The sequence below is a fragment of the Stigmatopora argus genome, chromosome 10 (genome assembly GCF_051989625.1).
Source record: "Stigmatopora argus isolate UIUO_Sarg chromosome 10, RoL_Sarg_1.0, whole genome shotgun sequence".
NCBI lineage: Eukaryota > Metazoa > Chordata > Actinopteri > Syngnathiformes > Syngnathidae > Stigmatopora > Stigmatopora argus.
The window spans coordinates 12253108-12269562 of record NC_135396.1 but is presented as its reverse complement, the minus strand read 5'-3'; the positions used below and the strand labels follow the sequence as shown (position 1 = coordinate 12269562).

At 37.5% G+C, this 16455-nt stretch overlaps 2 protein-coding genes across 3 annotated transcripts; one reads left to right on the top strand and one right to left on the bottom strand.

The window, feature by feature from the left end:
* Positions 1–3133: 3133 nt before the first annotated feature.
* On the bottom strand, positions 3134–6751 carry vma12 (vacuolar ATPase assembly factor VMA12). The gene is made up of 6 exons (XM_077611697.1): positions 6425–6751; positions 6151–6224; positions 5806–5895; positions 5350–5392; positions 3898–4010; positions 3134–3744 (listed from the first exon to the last, which is right to left on the bottom strand). Exons 1-6 carry the CDS (start codon positions 6606–6608, stop codon positions 3649–3651), a joined length of 600 nt encoding a protein of 199 aa, XP_077467823.1. The 5' UTR covers positions 6609–6751; the 3' UTR covers positions 3134–3648.
* Positions 6752–7468: 717 nt separating this feature from the next.
* Positions 7469–14554, top strand: poldip2 (polymerase (DNA-directed), delta interacting protein 2). 2 transcript variants are annotated; one of them, XM_077612122.1, is made up of 11 exons: positions 7469–7706; positions 10098–10179; positions 10244–10341; positions 10470–10569; positions 11725–11800; positions 11925–12032; positions 12192–12328; positions 12461–12487; positions 12861–12986; positions 13226–13305; positions 13406–14554. In XM_077612122.1, the coding sequence occupies exons 1-11, from the start codon at positions 7525–7527 to the stop codon at positions 13518–13520; spliced, it is 1131 nt and encodes a 376-aa protein (XP_077468248.1). In that variant the 5' UTR covers positions 7469–7524; the 3' UTR covers positions 13521–14554. The 2 variants fall into 2 exon arrangements, with proteins under 2 accessions (XP_077468248.1, XP_077468249.1); XM_077612123.1 differs by having other exon boundaries at positions 7470–7706; positions 10104–10179.
* Positions 14555–16455: the final 1901 nt, after the last annotated feature.

Here is a 16455-nt window from a genome sequence, read left to right as displayed (position 1 = left end):
CCCGGAAGGTTATTGATAATTACCATTTAAATCGTTGCTCAAATTCCCTAAATACAAACTGCGAATTATTATTTAGTCATACTTAATGCCCTATTAATTATTAAGCTAAAGAAAAGCTCCAAATTTCCCATACTTTTATTGTGTTTTGTTGGAGAACTTGTTAAGACCCTGACTGACGTCCCTTCCTAAGGGGACAACTCATGTATACATACAAACTCTTATACACTCACACGTCCGCTCAGTGAAACTGCTCAGGGCCATTGTTGGCTTTTATTGATGCGTAGACAGTGTTGTTTTACCTTGTTTTGTCGCCGTTTTTTTGGTCGCCCGTTGTTTGGGTCCGGGCGACCAAAAGACCGCGACCCAAAGTCCGGCGACCAAAAGACGGCGACCAAAAGACAGGCGACCAAACGACCGCACACGGAAATTTTGTTCTATGTGTCGTTCGCCAGCTTATTAGTTTTGGTCATGGTGGAGTTTGGAAACTCCCTTTATGATACTTGGACAGATGTATTCTATCCAGATAACAATTTAAAACGGGTCCCATTAATAGTATAGGTAGAGTGAAGTGATTTTTAAGAAAGTTAGTTCTGTGAGAGCCGGAGATCGTGTTTGTTATTAAACGACCAAATACTTTTTTTTTCCAAATTAAATTACAAGTCAGTTGTTTAAAAATCCCACCATTTGAGTCGTAATTACATTTATTTTCCTCCACATGATGCCTCTCAAAGTTAAAGCATAACATATTTTCTACTTGACTATACTGTAAATCACAATTTATTTCATTTCATTTCTTGCCTGGGCCTACAACTTAATACTCAAATGTGACTTCCACATATTTATTTATTGAGAGTTCTAGACATACTTTATGAGTTGGCAAAATGATTAACGTGATACTCAAGATAAAGACTTTGATGGTACTTTGGGTTGTAGTTATCTGTATAACTTAATACGGTACATATAGATATTTTTAGTGTGTTGTGAATTTTTCATCATTGCTGTGTATGTAATCTACAATATAGCTGGTTATATATATAAAATAGACTGGAGAAACGGTTGTCCTGTGCGAATTATCTTTCAAAACATCCCGATTAAAATGATTCCTTGTGCATGGATACCATGAAAAGAAGTTATTTTCTAAATCTCTCGACTCTAAGTATCATGAGGTTATTATGTGCAGTAGGTCGGAGGAAGAAACTAATGAAAATTAAAGCCAAAGCTTTGGACTCTATCAGCTTACAGGTCCTATAATTATGACTGGATTTAAGTTTGAAATATTACATGAGAAGTATAATACATACACGAACATAACGGATGGACAAGACAGTCGTGCAGTGGACAGTGATCTCTGCATATCACAATCATCTTTAATACCAAATAATCTTTCAATAAAGCTCTAATCCGGGTGTCAAATCTCAGAATTCAGGAAAATACTTTTTCCACTCCAGATGTAGTTACATCTTTTAATCCTCCCATTTACGTGATAGGACTAAACAAGAGGATGCGATCATAAAAATATGGTGAAAGAATATTTAGATGCATCGAGAAAGGATCAGGGGAGAATGATCATCTCGGTCTTGTATGAATTGTTTTGAAATTGTCGATCGGGGACGGTAATCCTTTGCTTTGTGTTGTTGGAGATGTGATTCACTACAAAACAAGTGACCGTAAACAGATCAGATACGATGAGCGCAGAGACCAATGAAACTGTTTTAAGTTATTTCAAAACTGATATTGGAACTCTTATCCCTTATCAAGTCAAAATAAAGTATATTGAACAATTAGGACAAAGAAGGAAATCCACGAGTCGCCGAAAACAATATATTCATTTTGATAAAAAGACTATCTCACCATTTTGTGAGGGAAATCTTTAAAAAAAATTGCCATTACAACATAATCAAGTGATGTTGTTATTAACCAGAGGATACAGATCTTTTAAATATTTGCATTAAATAGGAATTGTAATTTAGCAGGAAATGAATGATTGGATTTCTTGGTGTAAATATGACAGACTACAAAAGAAAATCACAGGATTTTTTTTCTTTTTCTCATAAGAGCGAAAATAAATAGTTAACAGTTAAGACAGAAAACTGATTTAAAAGTTAGACATTAAACCATTAGGCTGGGTAAAATGACATCACAACAAACAGACTGAGTGTCTTAGCATACTGTAATACAGTGGTACCTTGACCTACGATCAGCTTTACCTACAATGAAAATTTCAATCGAATAATTCGCCCTAGATACGATCAGAATTTCAAGATGCGACCAAGCCAGGTGGCCATGGCACTGTCTTGCCGCATCTCTTTCGTGTGTAACAGATATCTACGACCACTGAACGGTTTCTTTCGCCTACACATGGACCAGAAAACGCACAACGAGCATGCGCGGGCAAAAAGAGGGATTTCTGGGTAATGAAGTATACTCGTGCACACAACACCGATAGGCAATGGCACCCTTTCTCAGAAAAAACTTCATTACCCACAATCAATACGTGGGTAGGCTGTTATTCCTTCCTTAGCCTGTTAGCTCCCGCGATCGCTCATTCAAGACTACTTCTCGTTGGCAAGTGGTCGTGCGTTATCCTATTGTGAGGACATTTGTGTGCATCATTTTTGGAATATTTTGAAGGGAATACAACAGCAAACAGCCCATCGATAGCGAGCGTGAGGGTGGAGGCGTGGCAAACAGCTAACCCGCCCAGAACGAAGGTAAAAAATATATATATATAATTCAGTTTTGTGTAAAGTTACATTAAATGTATGTTTGAGTGTGTCTGTATATATTTGTCAGGAGTGGCCTGTTTTGTCCTTCCTCACGTGCCGTCAGGGAAGCAGCTGCAGTTAATCTGCTGATTGCTTCCTGAGAGCACCATTGCCGGATCGTCTCTTTGTTTGTGCGTGCGCGTAGCATGCTGCCGTTCTGTTCCAGCCAATTGTGGATTTGTAGACCTTGTTTATTGATTAAAGAATGTAGTTTGAAGTGAACTGGCTCGAGTCACTCACGTCTCCTGCGCTTGGGTCCCCTAAGATATTCCCGATCGCGCTGCGACGACGCAGCGACGCAGCGTGATCGTAACAATATTAATTGTTGTTGTGGAAAGTACCCCAAAAAACAACCCCCCGCCTCCGTGTATGTCGCTGTCTCTACCCTCCGTGAAATGCATCTAATTTTACTTCTATTAAACACATTTTATTACTATTAAACCACTAGTTATGTGTTACTTTGTTAATAGAGGGTGAATTAGAAGAAATAAAACATTTTTTCCAATCCAATATCCTGTTTTTGGTGTTTTTTCAGAGGGTTGGAACAAATTAATTTGTTTTCAGTTAATTTCAATGGGAAAAGTTCGCTCGAGTTACGAAAAGCTCGACATACGATCTCAGTCCAGGAACGGATTAAGATCGTATGTGGAGGTACCACTGTATAAAGTTCCACTTTTACACAGTTGTTATTTACCAAAACATGAAAAAACGTATAGTCCCATCCGTTCTTATATACAAAAACTCCAGCTGTAAACCCTTTGAAGAAAGTGAAACATTTCAACGTGAAGGTTATTTAAATTACTGTTTAGTCATAGAGTTGGCGGTTGGTGTTCTTTACAGCGTTTCTTTCCTGGCTCTGGTGCAATTCTGTTTTTTTGTTGTGCTAGGGTTCCCCAAATTCCCCCTCCATGGTCCGGACCAGGACGTACAGCTCAGCAAGCCCAACTACGGAGGTTGCGATCACGGCAGATATCACTCGCTGGGAAAAGCAGTCAAAACAGAATTCATGTTATTAGATAGTCTTAACATAAAATGTCAACGTTTCAGTCCACAGATTTATGGTAAGTGTGTTTATTAAGAAAGAAAGCACGAACTGTAGTGGTAATCAATGCAGAATAAGACAAATTCTTACCGCTGTTGTTTCTGTGAATAGGTACTGACTCCCAATGTAGGAGCAGGCAAACGTAGCAATTATGGTCACCAGAAAGTTGAAAACAGTCACAATCACAGCTTTTGCTGATCGTACTAAAGGAACAGAGAATGTGTGCATTGTTTATCATGTACGATTCGTGAAACTGAGTATTATTTAATACATATCTAAATGTTTTTCAAACTTTTGCTTGCATCATAATCTGGTAAAAAATTGAGAACTAGTGTACCTACTTTTCTCAGCAGCATATAAGCACACTGGCAAATGAATTATACAATTGGTAATGCATCGAAAGCATTCACAAAGACTGTTTTATAACGGCCTCTACTATTTTACTTTAAATTACCAACCGTTGTATGTACATTTTCTTTGCCCTGCTCAATAGACCCACGTCAGACAACGTAGCATGAGCTTACCAACTGTGTTCATATTACCATACAAGTAGGACACTCAAAAGTACATCACCTGTCGAGAAGCCGTGCAAATTTTTCTTCTTTTTTTTTACTTGTCTCGCTTTGAAGGCGTTTCAAATGTATATTCTTGTTATGTTTCAGATTTTTTTCATCACTAATTTGAGATTACAAGTGGGTTTTTTTTCTCACTGGGACGGAGACTAAGAACTGCTCTGGTAAATGGCTAATTGGTGAAAGGCGGAACATCCATAGACAAACCACAGAACCAAAACAATAACTAAAATGTAGAGTATTAACTTTTAAAATGGAAAAATCACAGTGAGACCAATAAGTGCTGGTAAGAAATATTTCCATAAAACATGTTTTATTTATATCTATTGAATTATGGTAATTTCATGATAAATTAAAGTACAATTTTACATTTGCCGACTTTAATGTGCGAGACAAGACCTTGATCAAGTACATCACAGGGGAAAGAATCTTTAAGAAAATTAAATGACACAGAACTACATTTTTTGATGGGTAAAAATGCAATTGCCGAATATTAAAGTAGTAGGTAAAATAGCTGTTGTCAGGGATTTTTAAATGGCAGTACAATTTTAGCCAATGCAGTACGAGTATATCATAGTGTCACGCATTGGCTACCAACTGTGCTATACGACGTCAATGGCCTAGACACGTTTTAATGGACCATGGAAGCGAAGCAGGCTTCATTGGAGACTCACACAGACCTATTGTACAAAAACCGCAGTGTGTAGCTATTTTCCAAGCTACTTTTGACCAGTTTTAAGACAATCAACATTTATGTGACCAATGCGCGTGACGTGGCTGACGTCAAGTTTGCCACACAGTGACTGCACTTAAGAGCAATGTCATTTTCTGTGTTTGATCATTATTTTCTCCTTTATCATAGTTCTAAGAAAAATGATTTTCATTTTCAGATTATTTTGTGCAATCATCATTTACATGAAGGTCATTTAAACCAGGTGTTGTCTTTTCCTTAAAGTCATATTGAACTAACCTTGCTGACCAAATTCTGCCAGTGTTCCATTGCGGTTCATTTCCTGCATTGGAGTAAAAATAAAATCATAAAGCATCAAGGTGTGTTTACATAGAGGTAGCAATAGTAGTAGCATATAAGTAAGGCTGGTTAGTCAAGGTGCAAAATAATCTGGCCCCAATATATTCAATAAAAAAAAAGTTGTTGTATGATGTGAAAAAATCTCCATTATTGTGTGTCACAAAAATATATGGCGACTGTTTTCAAACTGTTAAAAAAGGAAAAGGGATATGTTTTTGTCTCCAGTATGTTGTTTAATCGCAACAAAGAAGAAACCATTATTTAAAATACTATTTGAATACAATTTCGCTAAAATGCAACATCACATCGTTAAAAATAAGTTCGTGAAATGAATCTAAAATTGGGGAAGATCTTTTATGTGATCCATATACAGTAAGTGATCCTAACATTATTTACCTGATTGTTTACATTACGTGTCATCTTGTTGTATTCCTCGTTTGCTAGTCTGGCTTTAATGATTTCTAAGCGTGCAACCAGCTCGGGGTTCTGGAAAAAGACAGAATCATTATCATGTTTGTCCAGGTGGCAATGGTACCTTTATATACGTGCATTATTCAAATTGCAATTTTGAGATTCAAATAATAAGGCCATAAAAACATCCAAATAGATTCTAGTGAATTATAGTGGAAAGATGAATTGTGGTGTGCAAATTTTGAGCTGCCGGTACGAGTAAGGTCTCGCGAAAATAAATTAAAATCTTAATACATATACTCTATAATATTTCATTAAAAAAAAACTTACCCTAGGGGGCTTCACAAATTCAGGTAAGTGCAATGAACTGTCCTCCAACAACTCATGCAAATAAAATGGGTGCCCTGGCAGGGGGACAACAATTAGATATTAAACAGCAGATCCACGTTATCTGTAACTCATGCAATAATAACAAATCTGGGCATCAATGCTGAAATTCCATATTTCAAGGCTTTTAAAAAATATATTATAATATATAACACCAGGAATTATGGAGAGGCAGAAGTAGCTCAGAGACATAAAAAAGACATCTCGTGGTTATTACCTTCATCTTGAAGATACTGTTTTAATTGTCTGGCTATACTAAAGGGTAGGATAATTTGACCGTTCCTTTCTAGTAGATCTCCCAGTTTTGTTCTCAGTTCTTCAGACAGAGATGAGTCCGGCTGTTCTAACAAATTTGACACTTTTTTCCTGAACCGATCTCCAACGACAAACGCCGAAGTCATACTTCCAAGGAACAGTAACCGAGTAGTCAGATAATCAACAAAATATATTATTATTGGGGGGAATTTTCAAATACAGTTGTGTGTATGCCTTTTAAGCTCGAAAGCGAAACAAAATAATGATGCACAAGCATGCGGCCATGTTTTTACCCGTGATCACATGACGCAAGGCTCACGTGACCGTTCATGTTAACTAACAGTTTAAATTACACATTAATTAGAAAAATATTATGTTTAGTTAAAATTATATTACTGGAAAAACTCATTTGGCTTTGGTTGTAAAATTAATATTACGCGTTCAATGGCCACGCGAACATTTTTGTTACCTTCAAGTTTCCTCGTAAATGTAAACCTCCTATCTATTGTACTTTTAATCCTCTAAAAACCGTTCATGTTAACTAACAGTTTAAAGGACACATTTTAAAAAGTGTAATTTTTACTATGTTTATTTTAAATTATATGACAGGAAAAACACATTTTGTTTTGGTTGTAAAATTAATATTACATATTCAATGGCCACGCGCACATTTTTGTTACCTTCATGTTTCCTAGTAAATGTAAACTTCATATGTAGATTAATTTGAATCCCCTCAAAACCGTCTGGAATTATATAAAGGAAAGAACCGCCTGGAATTAAATAATTTAGAGGAACTGCCACTTTTAAATACTAAATCATTACCCCCTGAAATTGATATTGTTCACGAAACTAATCACTAAAAAGTGAAGCAAATGATAAGTAGACAAGAAACGTCAAGTCATATACTGCCGGCTAAACAACATGTCAATGAAAGGAACGCTCGTAATAAACAAAAAATAAATAATTCGTACACTATTCTTTGACATTGAAGGCATCATCGGTATACCCCTGTGCGTGCGTAAAAGCGTGCTTCATCTGCCTGGCCTGCCTACCACCGAAAAAATGGCGGCCTGTGCGTTACGTAGAGGTTTACTGAGCACTTTCAGTAAATATAACAATAATAAACAGGCACATAGAATTCTAAGCATGGCTGACAGTAGATTCGAAATGTATAGACCACGGTTAGAATGCCGAGCCTGTGGAATGTACGGGAGTGCTCAGCAGAGGAGGCAAATGTCGTCACGGTAAGCCACATTCAGTGTCGTCCTACTGTCAATGCTAGGAAGCTAAAGACATTAGCTATCCACGAGATCCTGAAGATGGTAATGTGGAACATCTTGGAACTGATGTCAAGTGTCAACATATAACTCTGTACACACGCAGAAAAAAACAAAAACAAATTGTGACGCAGCCGATGTCAAGTGTGGTAATAGTTGGTCCTCCGTGATCGGGGGAACTTTTACAACATTTCTTCTCAGAATGCCTACTGCTAAAATCAAATCTGACTTGAAGCACTTTGAAAGAAAAGCATGCAGTGGCCACAGAAGTGAAATTGTCATCTCATCTCATTTTCTGAACCGGTTTATCCTCACTATGGTCGCGGGGGGTGCTGGATCCTATCCCAGCTGACTTTGGGCCAGAGACCCTGAATTGGTGGCCAGCCAATCGCAGGACACAAGGAGACAAACAGCCATTCACGCTCACACCCATACCTAGGGGCAATTTAGAGTGTCCAATCAGCCTACCACGCATGTTTTTGGAATGTGGGAGGAAACCGGAGTACCTGGAGGAAACCCACGCAGGCCCATGGAGAACATGCAAACTCCACACAGGTGGACCGACCTGGATTTGAACCCAGGTCCCCCACTGTGAGGCCGACTCTCTAACCACTCACCTTATCATAGATTGCATAATGGTATGTTTGTGTGTGTGTTTGTATTTCAAAATCTTGAACACAATGAGCACTCCATTTTGCTTATTGCTGGCAATGAAAGAGATGCTTTGTTTTTCAAAATAAAAGCAATGGTTTAAAAAATTGAATCTTTTTGCGTGAATGATAAAATATTTCTAATGTTGCCCATGGAATCATAACTATTGTACCATGAGATTCAGATATTATTGCATCATTTTTAGCTTTTGCTCAATATGTTGTCAGTCAATTTTTGGATTTGGGTTGTTAAGACCATATGTGAAAAAAGTAATGTGCTTTTAGCACATTTTAGCTTCCTGTTTTCTGAATATGCGATACTACTTAAAACCAGTTTGTCCTGATTCATGCTTGATGCTGCCAAGGAGCAAAATAATAATTTTATTGCGATTCAGGGGGGCTTTCTCTTCAAGATCTAGCTGTTGTTTTTATTTGGTTTCCTGAGTTTTTTTATTACTATTAATTTTAAAAATCCCCCTTTGTTCATTTGAATCAATTTTCTACTGTAAAATGTTACTGTGATGTTGTTACTCAAGTGGTTTATTTATTATGTATCAGAAATGATGTCCAAAACTGTGGAAAAATGAGAAACCTTAGAACATTTTCAAAGATGTCAAAATGTCTATTTTTAGAATGCTCCTGTCATTTCCCCCCGAAAATATAGAAATTTTAAGCTTTCCACTGATCAAAATATTTATACTTTTACATATGATATTTACCAACACTGACTTTGTTTTCATGTGGATTTTTTTTCCCCGCGCATAATGGCTGAGTATTTATCAAGTGATATGAAAATAACCTTAAACCAACAGAGAGCGTACTATTAAAATAATCCTCATCAAATGTCTATTGTAAAGATTAGCTTTGTAGGGAGAAGAGAAATAGGCTTTTTTTTTATTTGAAAGGACCAGCTGTTGTTGTCTCCGTATTGGGATGCGTAAGTGTGTTTGTGAAGCTGTGGAGATCCAGTGGAATTTGTGACATCTGACAAGTCAAGGTGTTCAATGGAATCTTGTTAAAGTTATGATTGAGATCACTAGATTCACAACTGCACTAGCGGAGGCTCGATGAAGTAGGATTTGCCCGCCTAGGGGAATTCTTTAGATTGTTTGTTTTAAGAGGGTAAATTCTACCATTCTGAATAGTAAAATTGCTACAAAGGTTTAAAAAAAATTAAAAAACGAGCACTCCTTTCATTAGAACAAGAAATGCATGCATATCGATACCAAGATCCCAATTGGCCATAGATAGAGGCTCGAATCGTTATTCAATACCCATTTTTCCCCAACCTGCCAGACACTTAAAGATGAAAATTTTACGACCAAATGTTACTATGTTTTATTTCTTAAATTTCATCCTCACCCCTTGCTCGTATGGTTATTACGCGTGTCTCCTAATATCCGTAAAGAGGAAAGTAATCACAGCAAAATTTGCAAACTATTGGCTAGGAATTCATACTACAGTGGTATCAAGCATTCAGACTTCTCTTCGAGAACATGAATTATTTTAATCTTGTCTGGATATGAATGATTTCTGAAATACTGTACTGAATTACTCACTTAAAAAATGTTCATTCTCTCTAAAATTCCATAGCTTTTACTTCCAGTACGCATATCTCAATCCCAATTTATCCTCACCAAGGCTAAAATTCGCTTGACATTTAACATCCCAAACCAGACTGTATATTGACGTTGCCTCTATTTGGCAGGAACAGGCCTGAAGGGAAGATTTTGGAGACAGTGGGGGTGTTTGAAGCTCTGAAGCAGCATGGCAAATACGAGACGGGACAGGTAAAGCACACTGCGGCTGTTGTGAAAGCACTACGTGACATTCTTGGCCCGTGTGTTTCCTCAGCTATTTCTACACAGCGTCTTTGGCTATCGTGGTATTGTCTTGTTTCCATGGCATGCCAGATTATACGATAGAGACATAACACCTCCAATGTCTGACAGGTAAATGCCCCTCATTCCACGCATCGGTCTTCGGTCAATGTAGTCTCTCCAGACTTTGCGAGTTTAGATGATGTGTTGCTGTCACGTAAAGACGACCCTCATTTTATTCAAATATTCCTTTCTTTCAGCAAACCTGAGCCTCCTGGTGCTCATGGATCAAAGGAAGTAAAGGGGAAGACTCACACATATTACCAAGTTTTGATCGATACTAGAGACTGCCCCCACATTGTAAGTCATGCAGAATTGTTAACCTAACTGTCTTTAAAGCACATGTGTCAAAGTGGCGGCCCGGGGGCCAAATCTGGCCCGCAGCATCATTTTGTGTGGCCCGAGAAAGTAAATCATGAGTGCCGACTTTCTGTTTTAAGATCAAATTAAAATGAAGAGTATAGATGTATATTAAATTTCCTGATTTTTTTCCCCTTTGAAATCAATAATTGTCATTTTTTAATCCATTTTTTTCTGTGTTTTTAGTTCAAAAATCATTTTGTAAAATCTAAAAATATATTTTAAAAAAGCTCAAATAAACATTGGTTTAGATCTATTAAAAAACTGAATATTCAGGGCTTTTAATCCAGTTCTTTTAATTTATAAAAAAAAATCTAAATATTATATCTAAAATGGTCGGGCCCATGTGAAATCGAGCTGACGTTAAAGCGGCCCGCGAACCAACCCGAGTCTGACACCCTTGCTTTAAAGGCTGGAACAGTTTTACCGTGTGGGAGTTTGGTCTCCTCCCATTGTGGTTCTATATAATGGGTTACTTATTGAGAAAGTGCACTTAGACAGAAAAGGGCTTAAGGGTACAGAGAGAAAAAAATGATGCAATTGTGATAAAAAGACATGATTGAATATATGCTACTTCACTGTAAGTAGCGGTTCAAGCTATTTATGCCGACCCTTCAAACAACATGTTGGGGCGGGGGGGTTGTGCAATTTTATTTTGTAAGCAATAGGATCGAAAGAGGGTGGACAGGTCAGATTAGGGTTTGACAGGGCATGGCAGGTTTAGGGATTTGTATTGGGGAACTCAATATTATGACAATTCACCTGTGAGCATTAGTGTGTTGTCATCTTTTTTTAACGGTAAAATCACTTATCTTGCCACCAACAGTTATCGATCGGTATGTGTCTAATGATATCTAAACATTCAGGGATTGAGCCACAAAAAGGTTCAGGTCTTTGTGGGGATGTAGGACTTCATAAGGATGACAGCATTAAATTGAATTAATAAATATAATTAACTAGCATGTGTCCCCTTGTTGCTAAAAAAAATATTGGTTTTGTGTCTTTTAACAGCAACCAAAGAATCCATAGCACGGTTTTTATGTAATATTTTTATGTTTTTATTAATGAATGTTGGATTCATATTTCATCTGACAGTCTCAGAGATCCCAGACGGAAGCAGTGACGTTCCTGGCCAATCATGACGACAGTAGAGCCCTTTATGCCATACCAGGTATGTGCTCATCCCATCCCTCATCTATCTCACACTGAGATAAAAGTGACCATCGGGATTAAAGATGGAGAAACCCAATTTAGCTTAAAATAAGTACTGTACTTTTATCTCTCGTTTCCATCAGGTCTGGACTACGTAAGCCACGAAGACATCCTACCATACAACTCTGCAGAGCAGATCCCCATCCAGCATGAGTTGTTTGAACGTTTCCTCATGCATAACCCTGCCAAATGTAAGCACTCAATTCCAGTGTGTTGTCTTTCTGTGGTCACTAAGATTCATTTCCGTGTTGTGTGATGCAGTGTGCGTTCTCAGTTGTGTATCTTGCTCACAAGTATTTTCTGTTGTGGTGTTCATCCTCTGTTAACTTTACCTGCTCTCCATATCTTAGCTCCTACCTTCATCGCCAGAGACACCTTAAAAGCATGGCAGGAGAAGAATCACCCCTGGTTGGAGCTCTCAGATGTCCACAGGGAGACTACCGAGAACATACGGGTCACAGTTATTCCCTTCTATATGGGCATGAGGGTAAGTCAGATCTGGAACCTCCTAATGATGGTCATGCTGGTGTTCCATGACCTTTTTTAGTGTTTATTTTGATCGAGAAAGTTTGATAGTAATACATGTTTATTGTGATTCTATCCCTTTTTCTTTATTCAGGAAGGGCAGAACTCTCATGTATACTGGGTGAGTTTGAGGATCGAATATTATATGATTTTACTAGCTTACCAGAAAATTACACCAGTTAACCAACTGGTTAAAAAAGAAGGCAAACTTCTTTGGCACCGGCATTGAAAAATCCAACTTGTAGTATGTTTAAAAAAAGAAAAACACACAAATAATTAACAACAAAGGCATAGTAATTTTTCTCTTAGGTATTTTTAGGGAATTTGTCGTATGTCGGCTCCTGTAAAAAGTGCTTTTGAGCCCAAGTTGGGTGGACTTATGTTTGCAAAAAAGCTTGCATTTGACAATGGTTGTCTGTCTCCAGTTTTTGTTATTCATTGAATTATATTAGCAACAGGTTGTATGTATATTAACTGTGTGCCATCCTGTCAAGTGGCGATACTGCATCCGTTTGGAGAACATGGGCAATGAAGTGGTTCAGCTAAGAGAGAGACACTGGAGGATCTTCAGCCTGTCTGGAACATTGGAGACTGTCCGAGGTCGTGGCGTAGTTGGCAGGGTCAGAGGAACTCACTCACACTCAAACTGACACATAGCGCTAAACCCCAGAAATTGTTTAAATCAATCATATTGAAATGTTGGAACGTAATGGCACCCTTGCCTTTCACTTTTACTGTAAAATTCTTTTTTACCTTTTTTTGGGAAAGGGTAAATAAGATGCTCAAATTAGTCCCAATCATTTGTATGTTTGTAAACACTGACAAACATCTCATATTGCTAGCACAACCTCTGTTACAGGAGCCAGTGTTGTCCAAAGAGCAGCCAGCATTTCAATACAGCAGCCATGTCTCTCTACAAGCCCCCAGTGGTCACATGTGGTGGGTTTGCATTCTAACTCCCTGACTTGTGTTTGCTTCTCTTATTCTACCTTCTTCGCACTCGTTAATATCAGCAAACATTTTTTTTTGCACATTTTAGGGGAACATTTCGTATCGAGAGGACCGATGGCTCCCATTTCGACGTTCGTATTCCTCCTTTCTCCCTGGAGAGCAACAAAGATGATAAAGCCCCCCCTGCAGGCTACACTTTCTAACTGCGAGTTGCCATTGCCATCCCACCCTATCATTTCCTCTGCCTTCATTTTCAGATAGAGGAATCTGCTTAAGGAAAGGAACTACATAGCATTTTTTTTAGATCTTCCAAATGTGCACCTACATATCACCCATCATCCTGGTTGAGTGTATACATGTGGCTAAATTAAATGGAAATAAACAGGGACCCATGGAAATATTATGCTCCAGGCAAGGTCATGTTTGGGCTGAAATATTGACCAGGTTGGTAGCCTTTCCTACTCCGACAGGCCCCCAAAGAGAGCACCTGCAATTGAGCCTTCTATAATAATTTCCCTCTGGTGTTTAAAAAAATACTGCTATAATGTCTTGATCTTTTTTTTTCCTTGTTAACATTTCTTGGCTTTTCTGTTAAGTTCTTACCATTTTTAAAAGAGAGGGATTTCTGAACACTTTGCAGGATAGAAGTTCCACACTTAACATTATTTAACAGTTAAAATGTCACCCAAAGAAACATATTTTTTTGCAGATTGATCTTAATCTCTAGAATTACAAATGTGTGAAATGAACTGTGAATGTGGCAACGGTCAATTTGTCCAGTGAGTACAAAGCGAGACTTAAGTATGTGCATGGATTTGAGATGAGTGGCACTCCGATATAGCTTCTTTTGTTTGAACGGAGTGTAAATCTCATCCGCTGTGCGTCTCTGAAGTAGAAAAGGAGTAAAAATGTGCGTAAAAATGTAAAGGAAATTTCTACCTGTGGTGGAAAAAAGAAGTGTTCATATTTTGATTCTGTCTTTAACACCAGAAGTGCGCCATAGAGGAAGCATGCAAGGGGTAGTGATGTTGCTCACAATCTGAGTGGCGGTTTTCATAAAAGCAAAGCATGAATAGCTGCTTGAGGACAGAAAAGGCCTATATGACTTGGAAAGAACTTTTGAGTCAACATTTCTTAAGCAATTGTGTTTTTTGATAAGTGATTTGAAACTACTCTGGTTGAAAGACTGTAAATAGGAATGTAATTAAAGGCAAATAAATATGTTTTGAAAAATAAATATTGACTTGCCTTTTATGGGCCTGTATCTAGGTAATGGACCAGATATTTGCCCTGTTTTGAACCTATTCTCAAATGACTATTTGTACGATTGTAAGCATTTCACTCCCAAAAAATTAAGATTCGAAATTTGAATTTCTTGCCGTCGAGTTGATCTATGGCCATGCCAGAGCAATTGTACCCTGGAGAACGATTTAATGTCAACTATTGTTAAAACAATGAAAAATAAAAAGCCAATATGCTACACTAACACTTGAGAAGATGACAAATTACATTCACTTAGCGTTTGGTGACTTAATATTTTCTTGCTGTGTTTTAATCAAAATGTAATGAACATTAAACTTGTTTTTTTTCTTTTACAAATGTTCTAGATATAAATATATACTTTACTAACCATCTTCCCTCCAAGTATTTTGGAGACTTAAATGTTTTTTTTCTTTTACAAATGTGCTCTTTGAGTATAAACTTTATAATTCAGTCAAGCATTTTACAGTATCTGACATCAAATCAGCAAAGAACATTCACCCTTGAAAGCGAAATCAAGCCCCCCCCCCAAAAAAAAAACATGCATATCATTAAAAAAAGACAAGACCATTTGGCGCACATATTAGTCCAGTTGACCTTTTGCTTGACCCCTGTATTGTGTTTTAATTAAAACAGTGTAATATGTCCTACTTGTCCCCTTTCAGTTACTTTTAAGACTAAAAAAACATTTTCAGTTGACCAAAAGGATGATTTGTTGCTAGTATGATGTGTGGTTAATAAGAATTGTTTTTAGAATTATTTCAAGCAAAGAAGTTATGGAATCAGTTTACAGTTTAGTTCCTCAGTTCGGTGGCACTCTACCACTTGATATCGCCATGTTTGTTTTCAATTTCAATTATTTTTCCATCAAAATAATATTATTATCATGACTCATTACTTTCTCTATATTTTATACCATTTTTGAATTAATTAGCTCTCATTTGACCCGCCCAGCCAAAATGGATTTGACATTATCACCATCAAAATGGATTTGACATCACCATCAATGGTACTGAGAGATGTTCATTCACTCCCTGTTTAAATGAATTGGACGTCTACCCCCGTCAACAACATGAATGAGTTACTAAATACTGTATTTTATTAATTTGTGTTGACTTTATTTTTTTATTTTATTTGTTTGTTTGTTATTACTATTTGTGGACTCCCCTACGTATTTATGTTGTTGACTACTTATTTATTTGTTATTTATTGATGATTTATTTGTTATTATTATTATTATTTGTACTAGTTTGTTTTTTGTTAGACGGCCCGGCGCCTTGAGTGGTTAGCACGTCAGCCTACAGCTCTGGGGTCCTGGGTTCAAATCCAGGTTGGTCCGCCTGTGTGGAGTTTGCATGTTCTCCCCGGGCCTGCGTGGGTTTTCTCTGGGTATTCCGGTTTCCTCCCACATTCTAAAAACATGCATGGTAGGCTTAATGGACACTCTAAATTGCCCCATGAGTGTGAGAGTGAATGGTTGGCCGTCTCCTTGGTGCCCTGCGATTGGCTGACTGCCGATTCAGGGTGTCCCCCGCCTCTGGCCCAAAGTTAGCTGGGATAGGCTCCAGCACCCCCGCGACCCTAGTGAGGATAAAGCGGTTCATGAATGAAAGAATAAATGTTTGTTGTTATTTGTGCACTGCGGTGAAGCTTTAAATCTCATTATACAGGTGTAATGACAATAAAATAATTCAATTCAATGATAAAATACATCTGTAAGAAATACAATAACGATTTAATACAATAATTAAAAAACTATAACATTTGCTCAAATTTCATAATAAAAAAAAAGACAAACAACTTGTCTCTTGTCCTGAAATATCTCAAATGTACAACTTTTGAATGACTGTCACTATCGTGACCTCTGCCCCGGAAAGG

What these genes read in the sequence shown, in the direction of transcription:
- vma12 (XM_077611697.1), bottom strand. Translation starts at nt 6,608, where the DNA reads ATGACTTCGGCGTTTGTCGTTGGAGATCGGTTCAGGAAAAAAGTGTCA. An exon ending in AATTTGTGAAGCCCCCTAGG is followed by an intron (nt 5,896 to 6,150) that starts GTAAGTTTTTTT and finishes GTCTTTTTCCAG; the next exon opens with AACCCCGAGCTGGTTGCACG. An exon ending in GGCAGAATTTGGTCAGCAAG is followed by an intron (nt 4,011 to 5,349) that starts GTTAGTTCAATA and finishes CTGTTCCTTTAG; the next exon opens with TACGATCAGCAAAAGCTGTG.
- poldip2 (XM_077612122.1), top strand. Translation starts at nt 7,525, where the DNA reads ATGGCGGCCTGTGCGTTACGTAGAGGTTTACTGAGCACTTTCAGTAAA. An exon ending in AGGAGGCAAATGTCGTCACG is followed by an intron (nt 7,707 to 10,097) that starts GTAAGCCACATT and finishes TCTATTTGGCAG; the next exon opens with GAACAGGCCTGAAGGGAAGA. An exon ending in GCCCCCAGTGGTCACATGTG is followed by an intron (nt 13,306 to 13,405) that starts GTGGGTTTGCAT and finishes TGCACATTTTAG; the next exon opens with GGGAACATTTCGTATCGAGA.